Source organism: Thamnophis sirtalis, unplaced genomic scaffold (assembly GCF_051295495.1).
Source record: "Thamnophis sirtalis isolate CommonGarterSnake01/CBP01778 unplaced genomic scaffold, rThaSir2_p1.2 scaffold_2, whole genome shotgun sequence".
NCBI classification, from domain to species: Eukaryota; Metazoa; Chordata; class Lepidosauria; order Squamata; family Natricidae; genus Thamnophis; species Thamnophis sirtalis.
Window position 1 is genome coordinate 45220419 of NW_028261382.1, and position 25450 is coordinate 45245868.

General features: G+C 45.4%; 2 protein-coding genes and 1 pseudogene across 2 annotated transcripts in view; all 3 read left to right on the top strand.

Moving 5' to 3' along the window:
• Positions 1-1152, top strand: part of CAPN1 (calpain 1) — a 34946-nt gene extending 33794 nt beyond the window's left edge. Inside the window, exon 22 of the mRNA XM_087705265.1 lies at positions 969-1152. Within this exon, the coding sequence (XP_087561391.1) occupies positions 969-995 (27 nt within the window). The 3' untranslated portion in view covers positions 996-1152. The remainder of the gene's footprint in view (positions 1-968) is intronic.
• Positions 1153-13078: 11926 nt separating this feature from the next.
• LOC106549053 (mucosal pentraxin-like) lies at positions 13079-14006 on the top strand (annotated as a pseudogene).
• Positions 14007-17029: 3023 nt separating this feature from the next.
• The window catches only part of POLA2 (DNA polymerase alpha 2, accessory subunit), a 29122-nt gene continuing 20701 nt past the window's right edge, over positions 17030-25450 (top strand). Inside the window, exons 1-10 of the mRNA XM_087703715.1 lie at positions 17030-17158; positions 17857-17981; positions 19023-19102; positions 19767-19824; positions 21223-21329; positions 21878-22059; positions 23585-23673; positions 23835-23990; positions 25001-25063; positions 25391-25433. Coding sequence (XP_087559841.1) covers positions 17062-17158; positions 17857-17981; positions 19023-19102; positions 19767-19824; positions 21223-21329; positions 21878-22059; positions 23585-23673; positions 23835-23990; positions 25001-25063; positions 25391-25433 — 1000 coding nt within the window. The 5' untranslated portion in view covers positions 17030-17061. The remainder of the gene's footprint in view (positions 17159-17856; positions 17982-19022; positions 19103-19766; positions 19825-21222; positions 21330-21877; positions 22060-23584; positions 23674-23834; positions 23991-25000; positions 25064-25390; positions 25434-25450) is intronic.

Below are 25450 nucleotides of genomic sequence, written 5' to 3' on the forward strand. Positions count from 1 at the left end.
CCCTTCGGGGTCTTTTTGTGGGGGTCGGAGGGGGGCAGAAATTCTTACTTGGGGTCTGCTTCGGCCTCCTGGTGGGGGGCTTTGGGCAAAGGCTGGAGGGAAGCACCGCTGGTGGTGAAGAGCCGGAGGGCCTCGTTCCAGTGGGGCTGCATCATGGCCTGGAATTGGCTGACCATCTCAGCCCACTGAGTCTCCAGGCACTGGCACCTGGCTTTGTACTCCCGCAGGCCTTCCCTCTGCTTGGAAAGCCTATGCTCCTAGTCCTCAGTGAGGTGCTTCTGCTGAGCCTCCTTCTCAGTCCGATCCAATTTGAACTGAGCTCTTTTGCCAACTCTTTCTCCTGGTGGCTGCTTAGCTCCAGCAACTGCTTCCTGTTGGGGCCCTAAGGAGCCCAGGCGGGCAGGCGAGGAGTAGTTGGGAGGGGAGGGGCGAGTAGAGGCTGGCGAGGCACCCCTCAAAGTGAGTGACATTGAGTTGGCCACGCCCACCCAGTCACATGACCACCTAGCCACGCCGACCCAGCCTAGCAGATCATATTAGTGGTCCGCGAGATTCAAAATTATGAATTTAGTGGTCCCTGAGGTCCGAAAGGTTAAATACGGTAACTCTGTTGAGTGCACTGAGAATAGATTTGGGAATGGGGTGTGCAAATTCACACTTGTAGGGCCCTTGCAACAAATTTGGAGCAAATTTGCACGCAGGGCACACTTTCCTCTTCTTTGTCCCTTTATCCTTTCTTTTCCTCTTCCCTCCCCAGTCCTTTTCCTTTTGTGCTGTCTCTTTCCACTTCTGATCCCAAACGCTTGGATATTTGTAACCTCTTGGACCAGCCTTTTGGGGGGCCAAAGTGTGAAACCCAGAATGCTCTCAAAGACCCCTTTTCTGGGGGGGGGGAATGGGGGATCTGTGCTTTTTTTTGGTTGTGGCATTGTTGGGGGAAAAAAAAATCTCTGTGTTTTTTTCCACAGTGGATACAACTGACCATGTTTGCCTGAAAAAGATGCGGATCACATCCTGTGCAATTATTTGGACTTTTCTTCTCACTGGACATTTTATTTTGAAAGTGGAGGAGATTCTTAACCTGCAAGTGCCTTGCGTTAACGCTTTTCGCAGCTTTCTGTTACAAGTAGAGGGGACACACACACACACACACACACACACACACACACTGGTCTGACCTACCGTAGGCTTCCCCAAACCACGAAGCAGACTCCTTGTCCTGACAAAAAACAACAACCTTTTATTAATTTCCTGTGAATTCCTCTCATTCACTCCAGCAAAGTCTTTCAAAGGAGGATTTACGGTCACAGACCTTATCTGGCTTGGAGAGCTGCCAGGTTGATATCTGCAAAACCTAGGCAGGAGTCTTGGAGATCAGGAACCAATTAAGCAAACTAAGTGTCTCCTGCAAACTCCACTCCCCTGTCGCTCCTCTTTTATTTCCTCTGGGAGGGGCCATTCACCGTCCACCTGTGGCCTTCCTCTCAAGTCGACCCCTGTTCTTTAGCTGTTCCCTTCGTCTGGCCGCTCTGCGCATGCGCACACTGGGAACAGGCTCCAGCTGTTCTTCTGCCTCACTGATGTCTGACTCCGAAGGCAGCTGATAACTGTCAGATGGCCTTGGACCCCTTTCTGCCTCTGACACAGAGCCCTCCTCAGAGCCTTCCCCAGACTCCAGCACTGGCCCAGGTTCCTCCCCAACCCTCCTCATTGTCCGAATCTGCTGCCACAACACACACTTCCAACTTGCGACCTTCTGACAAGCCAGGTCAATGGGGAAGCCTTATTCATTTAACAGCCGGGCTACTGATTTAACAACTGCAGTGGCTCACTTAACAAATGTGGCAAGAAGAGTTGTACAATGGAGCAAAAGTCACTTAACAAAATTCTCACTTAGCAACATAAATGTTGGAGTCAATTGAGGTTGTAAGTCAAGGACTACCTGTGCCTGGAAAACTGACCCATTTTTGGGAACTGCAAAATTATATATACATACATACATACATACATACATACATACATACATACATACATACATACATACATACATACAATGATGGTGAATCAAGCATTTATAGTTGAGCCCTTCAATCTGTGGCTCCTTTTCATTTTTTAATACTTCCTCAACTTACAACTGTTCATTTAGTGACCATTCAAAGTTACAACAGCACTGAAAAAAATAACTTAGGAAAAAATAACTCCTCGCACTTACAACCACTGCACAAATCCTCATGATCATGTGATCAAAATTCAGGCACTTGGCAATTGGCTTATATTGCCAACATACATACATACATACATACATACATACATACATACATACATACACACACACATACATACATACATACACACATCACAGTTGTAGCATCCGGAGGTCATGTGAATGCCATTTGCAACTGTCCCAGCCAGCATCTAACAAGCCAAGTCAAGAGTGGAAGATGGATTCACTTAACAACTTCCTGATTCACTTAACAACTGAAGTGATCCTCTTAACAACGCCGGCATTAAAAGGTTGCAGAATTGGGTGTGGCTCGCTTAACAACGCCCTTGCTTAGCAATGGGAACTTTGCTCCCAATTGTGGTCGTAAGTTGAGGACTTACCTGTATTTACAGCTAAGGGAACGCCATGATTGCTGATAAACTCAAGTGACCAACGAAATGACCTACTTTACGTATTGTCCACCCTTCGGGTTTCTCTTACAGGCCACCCCTCCTGTTTAGCAAGGGGTGCTAAAAACCAGGGATTATCTTCAGCCTTCTTGTCCCCAGCGGAGCAAGCAATATTTCATGCCTTTTGTTATGCATGTGTGTGTTTATATATAAATATATACCAGTAGATCATGGAAGTGAGTCCAGCCCCTCGCATTTTGTAAATATTTAAGTATGCCTTTGCATGGAACAACCCTGAAAGAATGACACTCGGCTACAGCGTTTTAGACATGAATGGTTGTGTGTTGCGTTATTTTGAGGGTACTGCACATTTACACTGTTGTGCAAACTCTATACTCACTACTTTACATTGTAGCCGAGCGTCATTTCTTCAGTGTTGTCACATGAAAAGGTATACTTAAATATTTACAAAACGTGAGGGGGTGTACTCACTTCTGTAATATATATATATGTAATTTCCTGGAAGCTTCTGGAAGCATTTCAGGGCCTCATCAACCTCCCAGGCCTTTGCGGGAAGATTTTTCCTTCCCGCGAAGGTGGCTTTGGGAAACTCGGTGCCTAAAGATTTCAGCTGTTACACACTCCTTGCCTGTCTAATGCAGTTGCTGCCAAACCTTTTTTTAATGAGCGTTTGCGTCATAGCCCCCATCCGGGGTTGTTCGTTGGTACCCCATGATCGGAGAACCCCGAAAAGCCTCAGAAACACTTCTTGGACATGGTCCCATATTCAGGATGTCTCTTAAAAGTTCTCTGGGGGCACCATTTATGTTCTTCAGCGTGTTTTTGTATGTAGAAATGGATTTTACTTTCATGCCAAAAATAAAAGAAACTCTGTTATAATGCTTAACAACCACTACACTTGTTTTGTCTACTTATGATTATTGTCGTACTTTCCACCGAGAATGGGGGGTGGGGGGGTCCTGTTCTGACTGAGGCTTCCCGAGAGCACGAAGCAAACTCCTTTGTCCCGACAAAAACCCTTTTGGGGACAAAACCCCCCTCAGCTGGGTGACTTTGGGCCAATCACCAGGAGACAGTGAGTTCTAGTCCTGCTTTAGGCATGAAAGTCAGCTGGGTGTCTTTGGGCTAATCACCTGGAGAGGGTGAGTTCTAGTCCCTGCTTTAGGCATGAAAGTCAGCTGGGTGTCTTTGGGCCAATCACCTGGAGAGGGTGAGTTCTAGTCCCTGCTTTAGGCATGAAAGTCAGCTGGGTGTCTTTGGGCCAATCACCAGGAGAGGGTGAGTTCTAGTCCCTGCTTTAGCCATGAAAGTCAGCTGGGTGTCTTTGGGCCAATCACCAGGAGACAGTGAGTTCTAGTCCCTGCTTTAGGCATGAAAGTCAGCTGTGCGACTTTGGGCCAATCACCAGGAGACGGTGAGTTCTAGTCCTGCTTTAGGCATGAAAGTCGGCTGGGTGTCTTTGGGCCAATCACCAGGAGAGGGTGAGTTCTAGTCCCTGCTTTAGCCATGAAAGTCAGCTGGGTGACTTTGGGCCAATCACCAGGAGACGGTGAGTTCTAGTCCTGCTTTAGGCATGAAAGTCAGCTGGGTGTCTTTGGGTCAATCACCAGGAGAGGGTGAGTTCTAGTCCCTGCTTTAGGCATGAAAGTCAGCTGGGCGACTTTGGGCCAATCACCAGGAGACAGTGAGTTCTAGTCCCTGCTTTATGCATGAAAGTCAGCTGGGCGACTTTGGGCCAATCACCTGGAGAGGGTGAGTTCTAGTCCCTGCTTTAGGCATGAAAGTCAGCTGGGTGTCTTTGGGCCAATCACCAGGAGAGGGTGAGTTCTAGTCCCTGCTTTAGGCATGAAAGTCAGCTGGGTGACTTTGGGCCAGTCCCTTTCTCCAGAATTCCGGAAACGGGCCTGTTTCCAGCCTCCGGAGCCCGGGATAGGCTGTTTTCGCTCAAGGAAAGCCTCCGGCACCTGGGATAGGCAAAAGCATCTCCCTTCTGCGGTGCAGGAGGCTGAGCAGGTTGCCTGGGGAGGGGGGTTCCACATGCGCATATTTGGGGGTCACACACATGGTCCTGTGCACATGCGCAGGGGTGGTGCACATTGCATTGTGGGTGCGTGCGAGAAAGTGATTGTGGCACACAAGGAGAAAAAGATTAGCCATCGCTGCTCTATTCTTTTGCAATTTGGGGGCAAGCACCCCCTCTGAAAACATTTAACTGGGGGTGTACTGGGAGGAAAGAGTTCCTGTAATAGCGAAAGAAGGAAACCATTTCAAATTTGGGTCAATTTCTTTTAGGAGGCTAAGACATCATGTATCCAAACTTCCTCCATTTATAACAGTTCAGCAGAATTCCTAGAAAGCAAAGCAAACCAGTCCTGGATATATATTTTTCTTGAGAAAGAAACAGGAAAATATAACAAATTCAATATTTGCAGGAGACAATAAAACTTCTTAAAGCTTCTTGGCAAGATTGCAACAAGGCGGGACAGGTGCAAGCAAAACACAAAAACCACAGAAAAAGGGGCTTGAATTTTAGGTGGGGGCTGTAATCCCCATCAGCCCCCACCCTGGAAAGCTGATCAATGGGATCTGAAGTCCAAAGCATTTCCTATAGCGTGTGTGTATGTGTGTCTAGGAATCATAATTTAATTTTATTTATTAAATGTTCAGATTTTCTTAAAACAATGAGTATTTTGTTTGGGGGGGGGACCTGTTGCAAGAAGGGAAGATCCCTATCCACCACCCTGGAAGTGGCTGATGGGACTTGTAATCCAAAGCATCCCCAGTACAGGGAGTCCTCCAGCTACGGCTACAAATGAGCCCAAAATTTATGTTGCTAAGTGAAACATTGTTTTCAGTGCCGCCATTGTTGTAAGGCAGCCTCCAACTGAATAAAATAAAACCCTAAAGTTACCTCTCAAGCAGGATATTTGTAAGGTTTATAAGATATTGTAAGCAATAGCATTATTGGACTAAATAGATTAAAATGTATAGATTGTATATTCTTTTGAGAGCAGGCAACAGAATTTCACTTTTTAACGTGGGACAATGTGCTCAAAGTAAAAAAAAAAAGACAATTAAGATTACCTTATTTTATTTACACGCACACGTGCACAGACCACGTGCCTGCCTCCAAACGCCCTCACCTGTGAGGCTGCGGCACACCTGGCCTTGATGAGCCACGTGCCCTTCCCGCCAAGCGCCCTCGGAACGCCTCCCCCGTCCACCTCGGCTGCGATTGGCTGCTTTGAAAACCCGTCCTTCGGATTGGCTGAGCGGCCTCTATTTCTCCCCCCCTTCCTCCTCCGAGGGGCGGGAACACTTTAAAAAATCGGCGGGCTCCTCCGACTGAGGCAAAAGCGCGAGCGCGGTGCAGAAGCAGCGCGTCCCGACGCTGCCGCCTTCGCTTCGTCTCTTTCCCCCGCCTTCGAAAGAGACGACGCTGCGGGCCGTGGGGAGAGCAAACATCCCCTCTCCCTACGGCGTTTCCGCAGCCAAAGATTAGGCCGTGAGGTGGCGTCTGGCACGCTGAGGTAATCCCTGCTTGAGGCTCTTAGACGTTGTGGGATGCTGAGAGAAGCTAAGGAATAGCCTATTCTCAGGGAGTAAGGACAGCTCCTGAGGTGATTTTAGCCTATTCTCCGGGAGTAAGGACGGCACCGGAGGTGATTTTAGCCTATTCTCAGGGAATAAGGACAGCGCCTGGGGTAATTTTAGTCTATTCTCAGGGAGTAAGGACGGCGCCTGAGGTAATTTTAGCCTATTCTCAGGGAGTAAGGACAGCTCCTGAGGAAAAATTAGCCTACTCAGGGAGTTAGGACAGCACCTGAGGTGATTTTAACAAGGGTGTATATTTCCTCAGGAGTAAAATGCCAGTGGTGACTGAGATAATACCTCAAGGTTGTCTTATTTAAAGGACTCCCAAAGCCACAGCTCACCTATGGTGAGTTACCTCAGTCCCACTTCCCCTGAGGAAAATAAGGCAAATTTCTGGGTCCTGGATAATTTTAACCAAAGCTCTGGTATTTAGGAGTAAAATAATGGAACTAGGTGGAGTTTGAGATAATCTCAGCTGTGTCCTGTTCAAAGGACCAAACCACCCCAGACAAGTAACAGTTAAAAGTAGCTTAAAAGGAGGAATACAGCTGAGGCAATTATAGCCAGATGCAGTTAAAAGAGCTAAACTACCACAGGTGTTAAAATTAGTTTTAAGGCAAAATTGCTTGAGTCCTGCAGTTGACCTTGATTAAATTTAAACTCTTGACACCTGAGAAAAGAAATTTTAGCCCCGATTCAAGTCCTTAAAAGAAAACATGTAGAGGATTAGCTACTTCAAGGAACTAAACATGTAAAAGTGAACTAAAATTACTTCAGGTCCAGGAGTTGACCTTGCTTTCTTGAAATAGTCCCATCTTGAGGCCTGAGGTAATTTTTAGCCAGTTTAATTTTTTAGAATAAAATACTAGTGGAACCTGAGGTAATCTCAACCATGTCCTTTCAAAAGGACCAAACCACCACAGGTGAGTCATAATTAAAAATTACCTTAGGAGCTGACCTTGCTTTCAGGAATAAAGTGAATTTTTAGGGCCTAAGCTCCTTTAGGGCCTAAGTTCTTAAATTCCTTGGCCAAATCAAGTATACATAAGCATGTGGATGACTGACTACTTCAAGAAAAGGCAAAAGCCTAACTACAATTAGTTCAGGTCCAGGAGTTGACCTTGTTCTCAGAAATAGTCAATTCTAGGGACCTGAGGTAATTATAAGTCCTTAAACAAAACATGTAGAGAGTATTTAGAGTATTTATTAATACTTATAGGCCGCCCTTTTCCCTGAGGGGACTCAGGGCGGCTTACATAAAATGAAGGGAAGGGATATACAAACAATAACACATACAATACATAAAGTAAAATAATAAGCAACATTCATTCATCATTCATAGAGGACTAGCTACTTCAAGGAACTAATGGTAAAAGTTACCTAAAATTGCATCAGGTCCACGAACGGACCTGACTTTCTTGCAGGAAGGTAAATTAAAGCAATTTTAGGGATGCCTTCCAGTTCCTGGAGAGTAAGAGAAACTCCTGGAGCTGGAGGTCATATCTTTGGGAACAGTAAAAACCAATAGTTTGTGGTATTCTCAAGGGCACAACTTTCCAATTCATTGTGTCTTGCCTTCTTTCACTGGTAGGATAAAGAACATAAAAGCAGCTTTGTAAAATTGATGAATTGGTTTTCTAGTCTCTGAATATCAGGTGGTCATTTGCTGATGTTGATTTCTTATTATTATTTCACAGGCGCACTACATGAAGGGAATCACCTCAGACAAGCAGTCGAAGACATCAAAGCTAAGTCAAAGGTGTACTAACTTTTCAGTGCTGGGTTTAACCAAGAAGCCTGACAGGTACTATCGGCAACATGTGGTTATGACTGCAAAAACCTTTGGGGCTTGCTATAAAGCTTACCTTAAGGCTGTGATGGCGAACCCAAGGCATGCGTGTGTGAAGTGGCATGCGGAGCCATGTCGCCTGGCTTGTGTGGTGTTGGCCATTCCTCTTGGGTTTCTGGTGCACACGCACGCACGACAATCAGCTGGCCTTTGTGCGTGTGGCACTGCCGGAAACTGGAAGAGCCGGGATTCCGTTTTCCGGCGTGAGCATGCACACTGGCCAGCTGACCACAAGCCCATAACCGGCAGTCTAGCTGGCTGTTGCACCTGCGCCTGCTGGAAACCAGTAGAGGAACAGGTGATGTCGCACATGCCAAGTGACATGGCTCCGCATGGCACTTTAGGCATGCATACCATAGGTTTGCAGAGGTTGCGCCCTAAGGCATGCTTTAGCGAAGTTTTTTTTGGGGGGGGGAATGCAAAGTAATGTAACAAAAGTAAAATGTATAAACAATTTCAGATGTGAAATCATTTTAGCTACTGGCTGTGGTAGAACCAGAGCCCCTCCCCCCCACAAGCATTCCCCATATCAATACAGTGTGGGGATAGGGGTGATGCCCCCCATGTGGAGGTCATTCAATCCCTGAACACCCACACTGAAGAGACTCATACTGGACAGCCTCTCAGGGGTTTCCACTGGGTGACCCTTTCAGTCCCTGAGCGAGCAGTGAGGGGCGAATCAACCTGGAGGAGGCAACGGGCGCTCAGCCGCAAGCCTCCTCCAGTCCCTGAGGACTCCCTCGGTACTCCGACTGGAAGGGGATCCTTCTGGATCACCCCCCTCCCACCTTCTCTTTCTGAGAAAGAAGGCCACAGTACCAGTCAGACTTCTTAGAGCTGAAAGTGAAGTTGGTGATCAACAAAGGAGAAGATTTGCGGCTTGCGGTTTGAAAGGTCCTTAGTGTTCTCTGAGCTTGGTAGTTTCTTTCGCAGAGGCTTTGTTATTTAGGGAGTATCAGTGCTAGGAGAGAGTGAGGTTTGTTCTCGACTTGCTTTCCAGTGGCTTGTGGTTTCAGTGTTGTTAAAAATGGTCTTTAGAGATTCTTTGATTGGACTACTTGTTGATTCGTGTTGTTTGCTGCTGAGCAGGTGTTTTGGTCCTTTTGATTCCTTTTGGGCTTCTTGATGGTCACTTGTGCACAGAGATAGATATTGTTTGTGCCAATGTGGCTGCTGACGGTTAATTTGTCAGACTGCCAGGTGTTTAGAAATTTCAGAAGATTGACTGTCTTGGCAGGTTGTGAAACTAAGGAGTTTTCCCATTGTAGTTTGATTCGTAGTTGGTGCTATGATTGATAATAGATTTTGTACTTTTCTCCACAGGTTATAGTTTTATAGCCTGGTGTAATATGGCCATGGCGATGGTTCTAAGAACCAGACAGAAAACCTCAACGGTCCATTTTAACGCTAAATGTGGCTGTTGAAGGATTATAGATTTTATAGTTTTTTTGCCTGGCATAATTTGGCCATGGCGATGGTTCTTAGAACCAAACAGAGAAATAAATATTATAGTTTCCTTGCCTGGCGTAATAATTTGGCCATGGCGATGGTTCTTAGAACCAGACAGAGAAATAAATATTATAGTTTCCTTGCCTGGCGTAATAATTTGGCCATGGCGATGGTTCTTAGAACCAGACAGAGAAATAAATATTATAGTTTCCTTGCCTGGCGTAATAATTTGGCCATGGCGATGGTTCTTAGAACCAGACAGAGAAATAAATATTATAGTTTCCTTGCCTGGCGTAATAATTTGGCCATGGCGATGGTTCTTAGAACCAGACAGAGAAATAAATATTATAGTTTCCTTGCCTGGCGTAATAATTTGGCCATGGCGATGGTTCTTAGAACCAGACAGAGAAATAAATATTATAGTTTCCTTGCCTGGCGTAATAATTTGGCCATGGCGATGGTTCTTAGAACCAGACAGAGAAATAAATATTATAGTTTCCTTGCCTGGCGTAATAATTTGGCCATGGCAATGGTTCTTAGAACCAGACAGAGAAATAAATATTATAGTTTCCTTGCCTGGCGTAATAATTTGGCCATGGCGATGGTTCTTAGAACCAGACAGAGAAATAAATATTATAGTTTCCTTGCCTGGCGTAATAATTTGGCCATGGCGATGGTTCTTAGAACCAGACAGAAAAATAAATATTATAGTTTCCTTGCCTGGCGTAATAATTTGGCCATGGCGATGGTTCTTAGAACCAGACAGAGAAATAAATATTATAGTTTCCTTGCCTGGCGTAATAATTTGGCCATGGCGATGGTTCTTAGAACCAGACAGAGAAATAAATATTATAGTTTCCTTGCCTGGCGTAATAATTTGGCCATGGCGATGGTTCTTAGAACCAGACAGAGAAATAAATATTATAGTTTCCTTGCCTGGCGTAATAATTTGGCCATGGCGATGGTTCTTAGAACCAGACAGAGAAATAAATATTATAGTTTCCTTGCCTGGCGTAATAATTTGGCCATGGCGATGGTTCTTAGAACCAGACAGAGAAATAAATATTATAGTTTCCTTGCCTGGCGTAATAATTTGGCCATGGCGATGGTTCTTAGAACCAGACAGAGAAATAAATATTATAGTTTCCTTGCCTGGCGTAATAATTTGGCCATGGCGATGGTTCTTAGAACCAGACAGAGAAATAAATATTATAGTTTCCTTGCCTGGCGTAATAATTTGGCCATGGCGATGGTTCTTAGAACCAGACAGAGAAATAAATATTATAGTTTCCTTGCCTGGCGTAATAATTTGGCCATGGCGATGGTTCTTAGAACCAGACAGAGAAATAAATATTATAGTTTCCTTGCCTGGCGTAATAATTTGGCCATGGCGATGGTTCTTAGAACCAGACAGAGAAATAAATATTATAGTTTCCTTGCCTGGCGTAATAATTTGGCCATGGCGATGGTTCTTAGAACCAGACAGAGAAATAAATATTATAGTTTCCTTGCCTGGCGTAATAATTTGGCCATGGCGATGGTTCTTAGAACCAGACAGAGAAATAAATATTATAGTTTCCTTGCCTGGCGTAATAATTTGGCCATGGCGATGGTTCTTAGAACCAGACAGAGAAATAAATATTATAGTTTCCTTGCCTGGCGTAATAATTTGGCCATGGCGATGGTTCTTAGAACCAGACAGAGAAATAAATATTATAGTTTCCTTGCCTGGCGTAATAATTTGGCCATGGCGATGGTTCTTAGAACCAGACAGAGAAATAAATATTATAGTTTCCTTGCCTGGCGTAATAATTTGGCCATGGCGATGGTTCTTAGAACCAGACAGAGAAATAAATATTATAGTTTCCTTGCCTGGCGTAATAATTTGGCCATGGCGATGGTTCTTAGAATCAGACAGAAAACCTCAACGGCTCATTTTAATGCTAGCCATAGCTGTTGAAGGATGATAAGATTTTATAGATTTCCTGCCTGGTGTAATTTGGCCATGGCGATGATTCTTGGAGCTTGAGAAGGCCCCACAAGGACAATTGCTTGCGGTTACATTTTCGCGCCCATGTTAGCCTGAGCTATCCTGGGCATTCTTTCTCGGCTGGCCCTGTGCTCGCCCTTGCCCCCTCGCCACTGGTCAACTTTCCTTCCTCCCTGCTACGTGATCACGGCCAATTCACCCAGGGAAACCTACTTCTGCCCAATTGGTATTGCAGGGCAATTAAACGCCAAGTCAATCCCTGTGCCGAGGGATTGGCCTCTGCCTCCTCGGTGGAGGGCAGTGGCCTCGGGCACCGGAGAGTTGGGAGGCAGGGCGATGGGATCTGGAGAGGCCCACCGGTGGCAGTCTGGCACCATGCTTCTTCCACTGCTGCCCCTGACCTTTGCATTTAGCCCTGAACTCCACTTCCCACGCTGCAGGCCACCTTGCCCCCCCTCAAGGTCTCCTGTGCTGGGTTAGAGGTGTTTTGGGGCTCATGCAAAGTTCGGGGCAGCAAAGGGAGAGGTGTGGTGCCAGACCGCCCCCTGTGGGCCTTTCCAGACCCCAACGCTCTGTCCCCTGCCTCTCTGGCACCCGAGGCCTCTACCATCCATTGAGAAGGCAGAGACTGATCGCTCGGCAAGGGTATTGGCTGGCATTTAGTTTTCCTGTACTGCGAATTGGCCATTATTAAGTCTCCCTGGGTGTAAATCGGCTGTGATCATGCAGCTGTGGGGGAGGGGGGGAGGACAGTGGACCCCAGTGGCCAGGGATGGCCAATAATTGCCCAAGCTAGGTCAGATGCTATGGGGGGACATGGGTGCGAAAATCTCACTGTGTTCAATTGTCCCATTCCAGCCCATGAAGAGGAGTTGGTCTAATCATTGGCGATGGGTGCATCAATATGCCAAATTCTGCATAAACATAAGACCACCACCCTTCATAGGCAAGGTGGATTCCCTTCTCCTACAGGTCGTCTTGAATTTGCAACTGTTTACTTTATAACAATTGTTATTTACAACACACCCTGTCAAAAGCCACTTACAACTCAATTTTCGGACTTTCCATAGTGTGCCAGACAGGCCCATGCTTGTCACGTGGCTGCATTTTGGCCACTTGGCAACCAGCTCATCTTTTCAGTTGTCTGCAATGTCCTGTAGTCACATGACTGCAGTTTTTGATGGTTTTTTTTTGCCAGTTTCTGGCATATATTTCCATTTCTTGCATAAAAACCACCACTGGGTAAAATAAATTTGCTTAATAACTACAACATTTGCTTACTTCTGGTCTCAATCTAACTGTAACAGAGTTGGAAGGAGCTTGGCGGTCATCTAGTCCAACCCCCTGCTCTGCCTCCCTTGCTTGGTGCTTCTTTGCTATCTCTGCAAACGAGCCCTGGAAGGGTGTTTTGAGGACTCTGTTCAAAAGCAGGAGGAACCTTCTACACCGTTGAGAATGTCTCTCTACCTCAACCAAGACAGCCAAGCTACACAGAAAGGACCTCGCTGGTGGCCCTTCAAGCAGCGGACTCCAGAAACTGGTGGGCGATGCTGGGTGAAACGATGACGAAGGGGCGCCCGTTGCTTCATACAGTCCTGCTTGCGATCTTCTGCATCTCAGGAACCTTGACCAACACAGGTAAGACTTCATTCCATGGTAGAACTTTCACCTCACCTTCCCAGCACCATGGATTCACGCAAGGTGTGTTTGAATAGCCCTGTGAGCTGAAAGTCCACCTTTTGATGGTCTTCTCTCCCTTCTTTCTTCCTCAGGTTTGGATGGAAAGGCTCTCGTGTTCCCCAAGCTTTCTGCCAACTCCTACGTCCTCCTGGAAGCCCAACCTCGATCAACGTTTGCGACAGCTGACCCTTTGTCTCCGCTTCTTCAACGACTTGACCCGCAGCTTCTCCCTCTTCTCGGCGGCTTCCCGAGACCACGACAACGAGATCCTCCTCTTCCAAAATCCCCATGGTTTTGAAATGTGGATGGTGAGTGCGCCATTTCCCCACTTCCCATCCTTCTAGAAAGATCTTTCCACTGGGAATTGGTTTGTACTGCTCAGGATTCAGCTACTGGGGTAATCCAGCTTTGGGTAGACGGGCAGAACTTGCCAAGGACGTCAAGACGGATCTGATGGTGATGCTGGGGCAGGAACAGGATTCCTACGGGGCTTGCTTTGATGTGGAGCAGTCCTTTGTGGGAGAAATAGCTGAGGTCTACCTGTGGGATAAGGTCTGGACTGCCAAAGAGTTAAACGAGACCCAGTTGCCTGTGGCCTCAAACCCGTTGCTGGATTGGACCTCACTGAAGTTTGAAACCTAAGGTGACATTCTGACGGAACCCCTGTTGAAGCCAAGAGGAAGAGACAGTAGCAGTTTCATCCAGTATACCTAATAGCAAACACTGGCAAGGCAAAAGGGATCCTTTGTGGTTTTCAAGTACTTATTTGCAAAGATGCATGCTTGTTATTGTTTCTACCGAACATAGATTCTTTTTAACCAGTATTACGCGGAAAAAGTACTTTGTTCTATTTCCCCCCTCCATCCTTTACTCTCAGTGCATGAAGAAAAAATATAGATTATCATTATGAGGAAAAACTCTTAAGGGATCCAAATTTGAATTTTTAATCCTTACCTTGAACTAGGAAGATGGGTGTATTTTGTTGAGTTCGCTGTATGTGGTTTTTTTAATAGGGCCAGTTTTTTCTTTCAATATAAGAATCTTTTCCCCCCCAAACAGATCTGTAAACCTTTGGACTTTTCATACTTCAATTCACAGGAAACTCTCTGAATTGTGTCTTTGGGTGTGTTTAAAATCCTGCCTATTTTGATCAGCAATATTGTTATACGGGGTGGAGAGGTAATTTAGTATTTCTGTTGTTTTAAAAAAAGGGGATTTTCTGTCCTTTCAGTTTCTGCTTTTGTTTCTAAGGCTGTGCCAAATGGATAAGTCTCATTTTTTTCCGTCCACTGAGAAATTCGATAAGAAATAAATTCTCTCGATGCTACATATTTTCATATGTGGTGGACTTGTCAAAAGGTTAAGGCATTTTGGATAAAAATGTGGTGGATTATGCAAAATATTTTTAAAAGGATAAAGTTTATTCCTCAGTTATTTTTACTAGGTATATGTACTGAATTTACAGCGGTAGAGACTAATTTGGTTCTGCACTTAATAACGGCAGCAAGACTGTTGATGGCGCAATACTGGAAGAAGGAAGACTTGCCTACAACTCAAGAATGGACATTGAAAGTTACAAACGTAGCCGAGATGGCTAAAATATCGGCATATCTTAAAGACCATTCAAATGAGAGATATAAAAGAGACTGGAAAAAATGGATTGACTATATACAAAACAAATACGGGGCTAAGAAATTACAGATAGCCTATGCTTAAGATTAGGAATAATCTAAACTGCTTAAAGTTAGTGCAACAGGAAGAAGCTGAGTTTAATGCAGAGATGTTATTAACTTCTTTTTTTTATTTCTTTTGTCTTAATATATTTTAGACTGTATTTGTTAAAAACTTATACCGTGTACGGGCTCTGGGAAGTCGGGGGGGGGGAAGGGAGGTGGGGTGTTAGGGGGGAGGGGGGATATATAGTATGTGTTAGATTTTAAAGTAACGCGACTGCACTTGTATACTGTTGCTCTTTAATTTCACTGTAAAAATAGGACAAGCTGAATATATTAATAGATAGTAGAAATACACCGAAGGGAGGAGTAGAGGGATAGAAGAAAGAGGGGTAGAGAGGGCGGGAGAGAGGATGGGAGGGAGGGTGAGAAGGAAGGGAGGGAGTGTACCGGGAGAGAGGAGTGGTAGAGGGGGGAGGGAAAGTAGGGTAGAGGGGAATGATGGAGGGAAGATGGAAAGTTGGAGGGGGGCGAAAGAAAGGGTGTATGGAGGGTCGAAGAGGTACATTGGGTTTCTATTTTTGGGGGTATTGTTGACAAGAGGAATGGCTGTGTTTATTGTTTAATGTTATATGGCCCCGGTTATGCACAGTATATATGTGACTGTACGAAATGAAAATGGAAAATAAAAATACATTTACAAAAAAAAAGAAAAAAAGGAAAAAAAAGAAATAAATTACCGTATATACCCTTTGGCGTTGCGTGGATGGTCTTTCAGACATATCTTATGCAACGCCTGGTCACTTGCGTCTTCTAAGCAAATAAAATAAAAATGGAACAACCACCTCATGGGAAAAAATGCACTTCTGTCCTACAAATTCTTCTATAATAAAACCTGCTGTGCTTACGATTTCCTTGTTGTGTTTTCATTTTTGTTTCCATTGGTGGGTATGTCAAAAAAATAATACTTTATTAGAAATATTCTAATGATGACCCAAAACGGGCCACTGGAGGTGTGACATGAGTCCACATGTTTGTACACAATTTGGCATCACAACGTGTTTCATCACTTCCTCTTGATAGGAAGGGTGGATTCCCTTCTCTCAAGCCATTGTATTAAATTTAGAGATCAACTGACTCCAAGCAAGTTGTAGGCCACTTACACTTTAAAAAGTATTTAAAGTTGGGGGGGGGGGACCCTACAAAAGACGCACAACTTTAAAAAGGAAATCCAAGGAGCTCAACAATCTTGCCACCTATGTGGGTGAGAAAGTCCCTCTCATTCAGAATAACAGAATTGGAAGGGATCTTGGAGGTCTTCTAGTCTAATTCCTCCTCTGCTCAAGCAGGAAAAACCGTTTTAGACACGGCTGATGCTCACATTACTAAGGGTTTTGTCAATTACCCTTCAATAAGCATGCTGGATTCCTTTCTCTTATCCTTTTTATTAAATTTAGAAGGCACCCAACTCCAAACAGTTTTGGGCAGATTACAGTTTAAAAATATTCTTTTAAAAATGTGTGCAAAAAAACCCACAATAAAGCACACCCACTCCTCACTTTAAACAGGAAAAATCCTATAGGCTTAATAATTGTAAACCCTGCGAGGTAGACTAGACCAGCGTTTCCCAACCTTGGCAACTTGAAGATGTCCGGACTTCAACTCCCAGAATTCCCCAGCCAGCATTCGCTGGCTGGGGAATTCTGGGAGTTGAAGTCCAGACATCTTCAAGTTGCCAAGGTTGAGAAACACTGGACTAGACCTCTTGCCCCTCCCACCTTGCTGGGGGCTCAGCTGCCTTTTATTTGACTGCATTAAGTATGATTTATAATTATATGAATTATAATTCCTAGATAATTTCATAGTTTTCACGGGCAGGTATACTGCAAAAAGTTTCTGTGCATTCCGCTCTAGGAATGAACACTCTCTCATTCCCTGAATCGCCCATTCGACACAGACTTGGCCGCTCTAGGAACAAAGCCTCTCCCTCCACGGAGTCAGGCTCGGCCGCCACGCCCACTCCGGAAGGCGCCTACTCACAAGCCGAAGCCTCAGAGGGCGCGGCTTCCGCCCACCTTTATCTGATTGGGTATCAGAGCGCGGGGCGGGGCCGTAAATAGTCAAATGGACGCGCGGGTTTTTTTTTCTTTCGGGATTTTTTTTTCCGGTAGTGGCGCCAAAAGGAAGCGGTGATGGGGTCGGGGATTATGGATGCTGTAGTGGCCGATCTCAAGGTCTTCGGGCTGGATTTCGCGGAGGGGGAAGACCAGGACGCTATTGCAGAGAAATGTAAGGCAAAAGCAAAGGGGGAAGGTGGGGGAAAAGGAGATAAAGGGCAGTGGGTTAATCCGGGCGCTAGTCCTCATGAAATATTGGGATAGGGGCGTGGTTTAAGCATCCAAGGATTGGGGGCAATTAATAATACAAAGATAGAACAGTGAAATGAATTCAGCTCAGAAAACTATGAGCCCAAACAGAGAAAACAACCCAAACTCTAGATACTACAGTCCATTGTTATCCCGTTTTATGGATTTGTTTGTGTGAAATGTAGACACCTTATTACGAAATTCAGGCAAGGATTAGAACTTGGTTCTTTGAGTCCACCTTGAATCCCGCAGACAATCTTCCTCCCTCCCTCCCTCCCTTCTTACTTTCCTTCCTTCCTTCCTTCCTTCTTTCTTTCCCTCCCTCCCTCCCTCCCTCCCTCCCTCCCTCCTACAATTAACTATAGTGCAAATAGCCACATTGACATAATGAGGGCCAGGCCAGGTATAAAAAGGACAAGAAGAATGAAATGGAAGATCATCCAAGAAAAATGAACAAGCATGGAAACCAACTCGAATTCTTCGAGACCGATCCCACTGCTTTGGGGGGGGTGGGTGATGGGCTGTGGGCAGGAGTGGCACTTTCTCTTTTTAATGCCCGCTGGCTCAAAAGAAAAGAAAAAGAAAAAAAAGTCCCTTTCCTTGTCATTTGCTCTCTTACAGTGGAAGAAATCTGCATGACGGGATGGGTACCGAAGTCGGACTTAGGAAACGAGCTGATCGCTTTTGCTATGCGCAAGGAAGTGCTTCTCCTGACTCTGGAAAACTTACTTGTCTTCGAACATGAGGTAGAAAAAACGGCGGCGGGCTTGACCCCACTTCTAGCAATGACAGGGAGCCCTCGAGTTACAACCACGATTGAGCCCAGCGTTTCTGTCATTAACGGAGATGTTTGCAAAGCGGGTTTTGCCTCATTTAACAACCTTTCTTGCCACCGTTGTTAAGTGAATCACTGGAGTTACGCTAGTAACACGGTTCAGTGGCATCCCCACTGCTTTGTCAGAAGGACGCAAAAGGGGATCGCGTGACCCCGGGGGCACTGCAACCGTCATAAGTATGAGTGAATTGCAAAGCATCTGAATTTTGATCACGTGACTATTGAGGCTGCTACAGCGGCCGTAAGTGTGAAAAATAGTCCTATGTTACCTCTTTCAGTGCCATTAATAAATGGTCACTAAACAGACTGCTGTAAGCCGAGTGCCACCTGTATTTGCACCTACATTGTATTTTTTACCAATTTTATCTTTTTTCCGGTCTCTCTCTTGATAGAAAATTCTAGTCTGTAATTGTAAAAAATGATATTGATAAGATGGATCTTTTCCATCATAATAAAGCTGAACTTATAGGAAGGCTAGGGACATGGTGGCTCAGGGGCTAAGATGCTGAGCTTGTCGATCAGAAAGGCTGGCAGTTGGGCGGTTCGAATCCCTAGCACCGCGTAACGGAGTGAGCTCCCGTGACTTGTCCCAGCTTCTGCCAACCTAGCAGTTGAAAAGCACATAAAAAATGCAAGTAGGAAAATAGGAACCACCTTTGGTGGGAAGGGAATGGTGTTCCGTGCGCCTTCGGGGGCGTTGAGTCATGCCAGCCACATGACCACGGAGACGTCTTCGGACAGCGCTAGCTCTCCGGCTTTGAAACAGAGATGAGCAGCGCCCCCTAGAGTTGGGAATGCCCAGCACAGATGTACGAGGTGAATCTTTACCTTACAGTAAGGCTAACTATTAAGACCGTAACAACTTCAAATTGCCTAGGTTCCAACTCCCATGTTTTATTGGAACAAACAACCGACACAACCACAATTTTTTGCGTTTCTTTTTTCCTTTCAGAGCAAGAAGCTAACAAAGCCCTCCAGGAAAAAGGAGGGTCGTTGGTCCAGCGTGGGGGACATCGGCTCTGCTCAAGACCCGTATCCTCTTTAAAGATGGGAGAACGTGGCAGTGGTCCCTAGTGGTCAGACAATAAGGAAACCCTCGACGTACGACCACTCTGGAGGCCAAAAATGTTATTGCTAAACTAGATGGTGGTTAAGTGAATTTTGACCCAATTTATGACCTTTCTGGCCATGGTTGTTAAACGGATCGCTGGCAGTTGTTAAGTTAGTCACACGGTTGTTAAGCGAATCTGGCTTCCCCATTGACTTTGCTTGTCCGAAGGTCATAAAAAGGGGAATCACGTGTCCCTGGGAAATGCAACCGTCATAAAGACGAGTCAGTTGCCAAAGGTCTGAATTTTGATCACGTGACCACAGGTGCAGCGGTCGTAAGTGTGAAAACACGGTCATGGGTCACTTTTTTTCAGTGCTCTTATAACTTCAAACAGTCGCTAAGTGAGTGTTTATAAGTCAAAGACTACATGGGGAATAAATGACAGTTAATTTAGAACATAGAATAGCAAGAGTCGGAAGGGTCCTTGGAGGTCATCTAGTCCAACCCCCTGCTCATTTGGTTTTTGATCTGATGGACATGTCAGTTTTGTCCGCCCACCCTGGCTTGATTGAAGCAGAGCTTGCAGCTTTGGGTGGTTTTGAGAGAGCAACTTCTATTTTGTGGTTGCGTCTTAACTCTTTGCAGTCTGGAGGTCAACGAGGAAGACGAGGACTTGCTGGATACCTACGCATCGCCCTCAAAAGTAAGCGGGTGACAGTCGGGTCGCATATCCCCTTCAGGGTTGACTTGTAGAAGGAGATCCCTCGGGGGGAGGGGCGGGGGCAAGGGCCCAAGAATGGCACCAAAACCTATTTTTGTGGCTCAGCCACTGAAATCTGGGGATAGACTGCCTCTCAAAGTGGAGGTTCTATTCCAATGATTGCAGCGAAGAGGAGCCCTCCTGGGAAAGGCATTGTTTGTGTCTCCCACAGCCAATTCCAAAAACTAAGATTCAGTGACATTTAACTGGCATGATGAAAAGTGAAGTCACTTTATCAACGCTGCTGAAAAATCTGTTTTTTCCCACTGTTCATTTTGTACTTAAAATTTCTGAGAAATAGATATGTGGCCTTTGTCCTTTCCTTCCTTCCTTCCTTCCTTCCTTCCTTCCTTCCTTCCTTCCTTCCTTCCTTCCTTCCTTCTTTCCTTTTCCCTTCCTTTCCATTCTCTCTCCAGTTTTCCTTTCTTCCTTCATTTTCTCCTCCTTTCTATTCTTCCAGTTTTCCTTCCTCCTTTCCATTCTCTCTCCAGTTTTCTTTCTTTTCTTCCTCCTTTCCTTTTCTCCTCCTTTCCATTCTCTCTCCAGTTTTCCTTTCTTCCTTCATTTTCTCCTCCTTTCTATTCTTCCAGTTTTCCTTCCTCCTTTCCATTCTCTCTCCAGTTTTCTTTCTTTTCTTCCTCCTTTCCTTTTCTCCTCCTTTCCATTCTCTCTCATTTTCCTTCTTTCCTTCCTTCCCTCCTTCCTTTTTTTCCTCCTTTCCATTCTCCAGTTTTCCTTCCTTCTTTCCATTTTCTCCAGTTTTCTTTCTTTCCTTCCTTTTTTCCTCCTTTCCATTCTTTCCAGTTTTCCTTCCTCTCTCTTTCCCGTTTTCTTTCCTTCCTTCCTTTTCTCATCCTTTCCATTCTCTCATTTTCCTTCCTTCCTTCCTTCCTTCCTTCCTTCCTTTTCTCCTCCTTTCCATTCTCTCTCCAGTTTTCCTTCCTCCTTTCCATTCTCTCCAGTTTTATTTCTTTCCTTTCTTTTTTCCTCCTTTCCATTCTTTTCAGTTTTCCTTCCTTCCTTCCTTTCTCTCTCCAGTTTTCTTTCCTTCCTTCCTTTCTCCTTCCCCTTTCCCATTTTTTCTTTTCTTCTCCTCTCCCTCCCATTTCCATCATTTCCTTCCTTCCTTTTCCTTTCTATTTCCTTCTCTCTCCCCCCCACCCTCGCTTCCTTTTGGATCATTGTGTATTATTGAGCTGATGACCTAGGAAGGAAGAAAAAAAATGGGAGAAAGAAGAAAGGAAGGAAGAAAAAAGAAAGGGACACAGTGAAGGGAGGGAGGAAAACTATAGAAGGAAGCAAGAGGAAAAAAACAAACCAAGAATTTCTCCTGTTTCCTAGTGTGCTCAGAAACGAGCCATCACCACCCCAGAGAACCCCCGTTCCAAGCGGACCCTCTCTGGCCGCAGCCCCCGTCTCAACTTCTCGCCCAACAGCTTTTCTCCCAGGTAGGCCGGTTCAAAGGACCCTGACTTGCTTTCCCTCCCGTTCCTTCGAGGAGGCAAGTTCACACAACCGTTGTGTCAGGCCTGCAATTATACTCCTTTTAGAATTTTGGCCTGCCACACTTTCTCTTATTTCATTATGCTGTATAGTTGATGGGAGGGGGGAATAGACAGGAGTAGGATTGTGGAATGTATTGTTGTCATTCTTTACTAGAAGCCAAGGTCGTCTTTTGTCTCCGCACTTTTACACCTGACCGGAAGCAGCTGGGTGAAAACTCCAGCGTGAAAGAAGACGATTGGACCATGTGATGGATTTGTGGGTGTGGGGGACAAGATCATGGACTTTTAACTGGGTGGGATTCTGATGTCATTTCCAGAATTGGGATTAACACAGATGTGCTAAGATGTCTGCTTTATTAAATTGGAACTTTAAGGATCGTTTTGCCATGGACTCTGATTTAATTCTACATGATACTTGGAACGCTGACACGTTGGCTTTTATCCCATGGGGGGGAAGACTTTTCAAGTGTTTCTCTTCTCCTCCCCGGAAGCGCGACCCCTTCTCAAAAATACGCCACCCGGAAGAACCGAGGCGAAGTCGTGGCCTCTTTTGGATCGGCACCAGTTGGAGGACGGGACAGATGTGCCCCTTCGGTTCAGGTCTACAACTCCCCCCATTCGCTCACCAAAGCGTACAAATTCATGTTCCTGGATTTGATGGAGACCCGTGATGGTGAGAGGGTTTTTGGAGCTGGGGCGGGGTGGGGGAGAGAACGGCATGTTTTCAAGCCTATTTGCACAACTTCTTGCTGATTGATATAACCCACTCTACAGGCAGTTCTTGACTGACTGACTGACAGCCAGTCACTTAGCAACTGGATGGATGGATGGATGGATGGATGGAGACAGGCAGAGAGGTGGATAGCTAGCTAGCTAGATCAGTGTTTTTCAACCACTGTGCCGCGGCACACTAGGGTGCCGTGACATAGTGTAAGGTGTGCCGTGGGAAAATTACTTTATATATAGTCAATATAGGCACAGAGTTAAATTTTTTTAAACATTTTCTAATGGTGGTGTGCCTCGTGATTTTTTTCATGAAAAAAGTGTGCCTTTGCACAAAAAAGGTTGAAAAACACTGAGCTAGATGATAGAGAGAGTGGGGAAGGGATCGATGGGTTAGCTAGATAAATAGATGGGGGGAGAGAGAGAGAGAGAGATGGAAGAGGGATGAATAGACACGTGGATATGATAGATAGACAGGATGGATGGATGGACGGACAGACAGACACCATAGATGGTAGGTAGGTAGGTAGGTAGGTAGGTAGGTAGGTAGGTAGGTAGGTAGGTAGATAGATAGTTAGTTAGATAGTTAGATAGATAGATAGATAGATAGATAGATGATGGATGGACGGTGGATGGATGGAAAAGATAGATAGGTAGGTAGGTAGATAGACAGACAGACAGGATGGAAGGAAGGAAGGAAGGAAGGAAGGAAGGAAGGAAGGAAGATAGAGATAATAGGATAGGTAAATAGAGACAGGATAGATAGATACAAGATGGATAGATGAATAGATAGACAGGGTGGATGGATGGAAAAGATAGACAGGTAGGTAGGTAGATAGACAGACAGGATGGATGGATGGAAGGAAGGAAGGAAGATAGAGATAATAGGATAGGTAAATAGAGACAGGATAGATAGATACAAGATGGATAGATGAATAGATAGATAGACAGGGTGGATCGATGGATGGAAAAGATAGGTAGGTAGATAGACAGGATGGATGTAGGGATGGATGGATGGAAGGAAGGAAGGAAGATAGAGATAATAGGATGGATAAATAGAGACATGATAGATAGATGGATAGATGAATAGATTGATTGATTGATTTTGAAGGAAGATAGAAAGATAATAGGATAGATAGACAGAATAGATAGACACAGGATGGATGGATGGATGGATATGGCGAGGGATGCATAGATAACTGGATGCATGGATGGATGGATATAGTAAGAGAGGGTTGGATAGATAAATAGGGAATAGATGGATAAATACTTGGAAAGGTAAGTGGATAGATGGACAGACGTAGAAATAAGTGATAGATGAAAGGTAGCACGCATTTGGGCTAGATGGAAGAAAACCAGGTCTTAACTGCTCTCTTGAAACGCTGGGGAAAAACAAAGCCCATATTTTAATGGGCAGGTTATGCAAATGCTTTCATTATTATTTTACTTTTCGATTACTTTTCTTCCTTTAAAAGTCCTGTCCTCCAAGATCGAAGAGCTGGGTGACGCTCTCAAGGCCCATTACAACATAGACGAATTTTCCTCAGTGGCGGTCCCTGCGCAGGTATGTTTAACGCGGCTACGAGCTTGTAGCAAAAGTGCGGCTAAGGAAGGGGGGGGAGAACCCCATTGCCCCAAGCTTGTGGCCCTTTTGGGGGGGGGGTGTGTCTGGAAGAAATCAGCATCTCTGACTGCATTGTCATTTTTTTTAATGCCCACCGGAAGGACACGGTGACCGTCTTAGGCCAGATTGGGTGTGATTCGAACGGGAAACTGAACGCCCAATCCGTTATCCTAGAAGGGGACCGCGAACACTCATCCGGGAGCTTCATCCCGGTCGACATTTCTGAGCTCACGGATTATTCTCTGTTCCCAGGACAGGTGAGAACTTAAACCAGTGTTTCTCAACTATGGTGACTTTAGTAAGGTTTGGACTTCAATTCCCAGAATTCCCTAGCTAGCCAACGTACTTTGAGTGGGTGTGACTTTGAGGCTGGGGGATTCTGGGAGTGGAGTTCACTCCTCTTAAAGCATGCTGGCTGGGGGATTTGGGGAGCTGAAATCCATCTTGTTCTGACCGAGGCTTCCCGAGAGCATGAAGCCAACTCCTTGTCTCGACAAAAACCCCTTTTATTAATAGACTGTGAATTCTGTTCATTCACATCCAGCAAAGATTTTCAAAGGAGGATTTACAGTCACAGACCTTATCTGGCTTGGAGAGTGGCCAGGCCGATCTCGGCAAAAGTTGGCAAAGAGTCTTGGAGAGTCACGAACCAATGAATCAAACTAATCGTCTCCTGCAAACTCCACTCCCCTGTCGCTCCTCTTTTATTTCCTCTGGGAGGGGCCATTCATTGTCCACCTGTGGCCTTCCTCCCAAGTTGACCCCTGTTCTTTAGCTCTTCCCTTCGTCTGGCCACACTGGGAACAGGCTCCAGCTGTTCTTCTGCCTCACTGATGTCTGACTCTGAAGGCAGCTGATAACTGTCAGACCGCCCTATCCCCCTCTCTGCCTCTGACACAGAGCCCTCCTCAGAGCCTTCCCCAGACTCCAGGACTGGCCCAGGTTCCTCCCCAACCCTCCTCACTGTCCGAATCTGCTGCCAACTCTGCTGGCTGCTGGCTGGCTACAACACATCCCTTTTAGAGCACACTCGCTGGGGGATTTTGAGAATTGAAGTCCACTCATTGTAAAGAATGGAGGCTGAGGAATCCTGGGAGCTGAAGTCTACCCGTCTTAAAGCATGCTAGCTGGGGGATTCTGGGAGTTGAAGTCCACTCGCTTTAAACCTTGGAAGCTGAGGGATCCTGGGAACTGAAACATGCTGGCTGGGGGATTCTGGGAATTGAAGTTATATTCCTCCCCCCCCCTTTTTTTTTTAATTTCCCAGGTTGTGGTCATGGAAGGGATAAACAGCACTGGCAAGAAGTTCATTGCATCCAAACTCTACGAGGTGATTAAAACACGCTAAGCATCCCTGCTCTGCCATACTCCTCAAAGTGGATCTTCCTATTAATTTACAACTTGCGGTGACGGATCCACTTTATGACCGGAATTTCAGGCTCAGTTATGGTCGTAAGTGGAGGACTACCTGTATGTAATGTCTGTTTTACGCTCTGGAGGTTTTCGTGGTCTTTTTTTATTTTCCTGGACAGGGGATGAACTGTTCCTTGTTTATTTCCTAAGCAGGAGTCATAAACTCCAGCCGGCAATTGAATTTAATTGATCTCCCTGCGAATAAATAAATGTAAAAAAATAATAATTTTTCTTCTCTCTCCAGGGGGTGCCCCTTCCTTTCCACAAGCCCACAGAAGCACCCGCAGGTATCGTACCCCTTTTG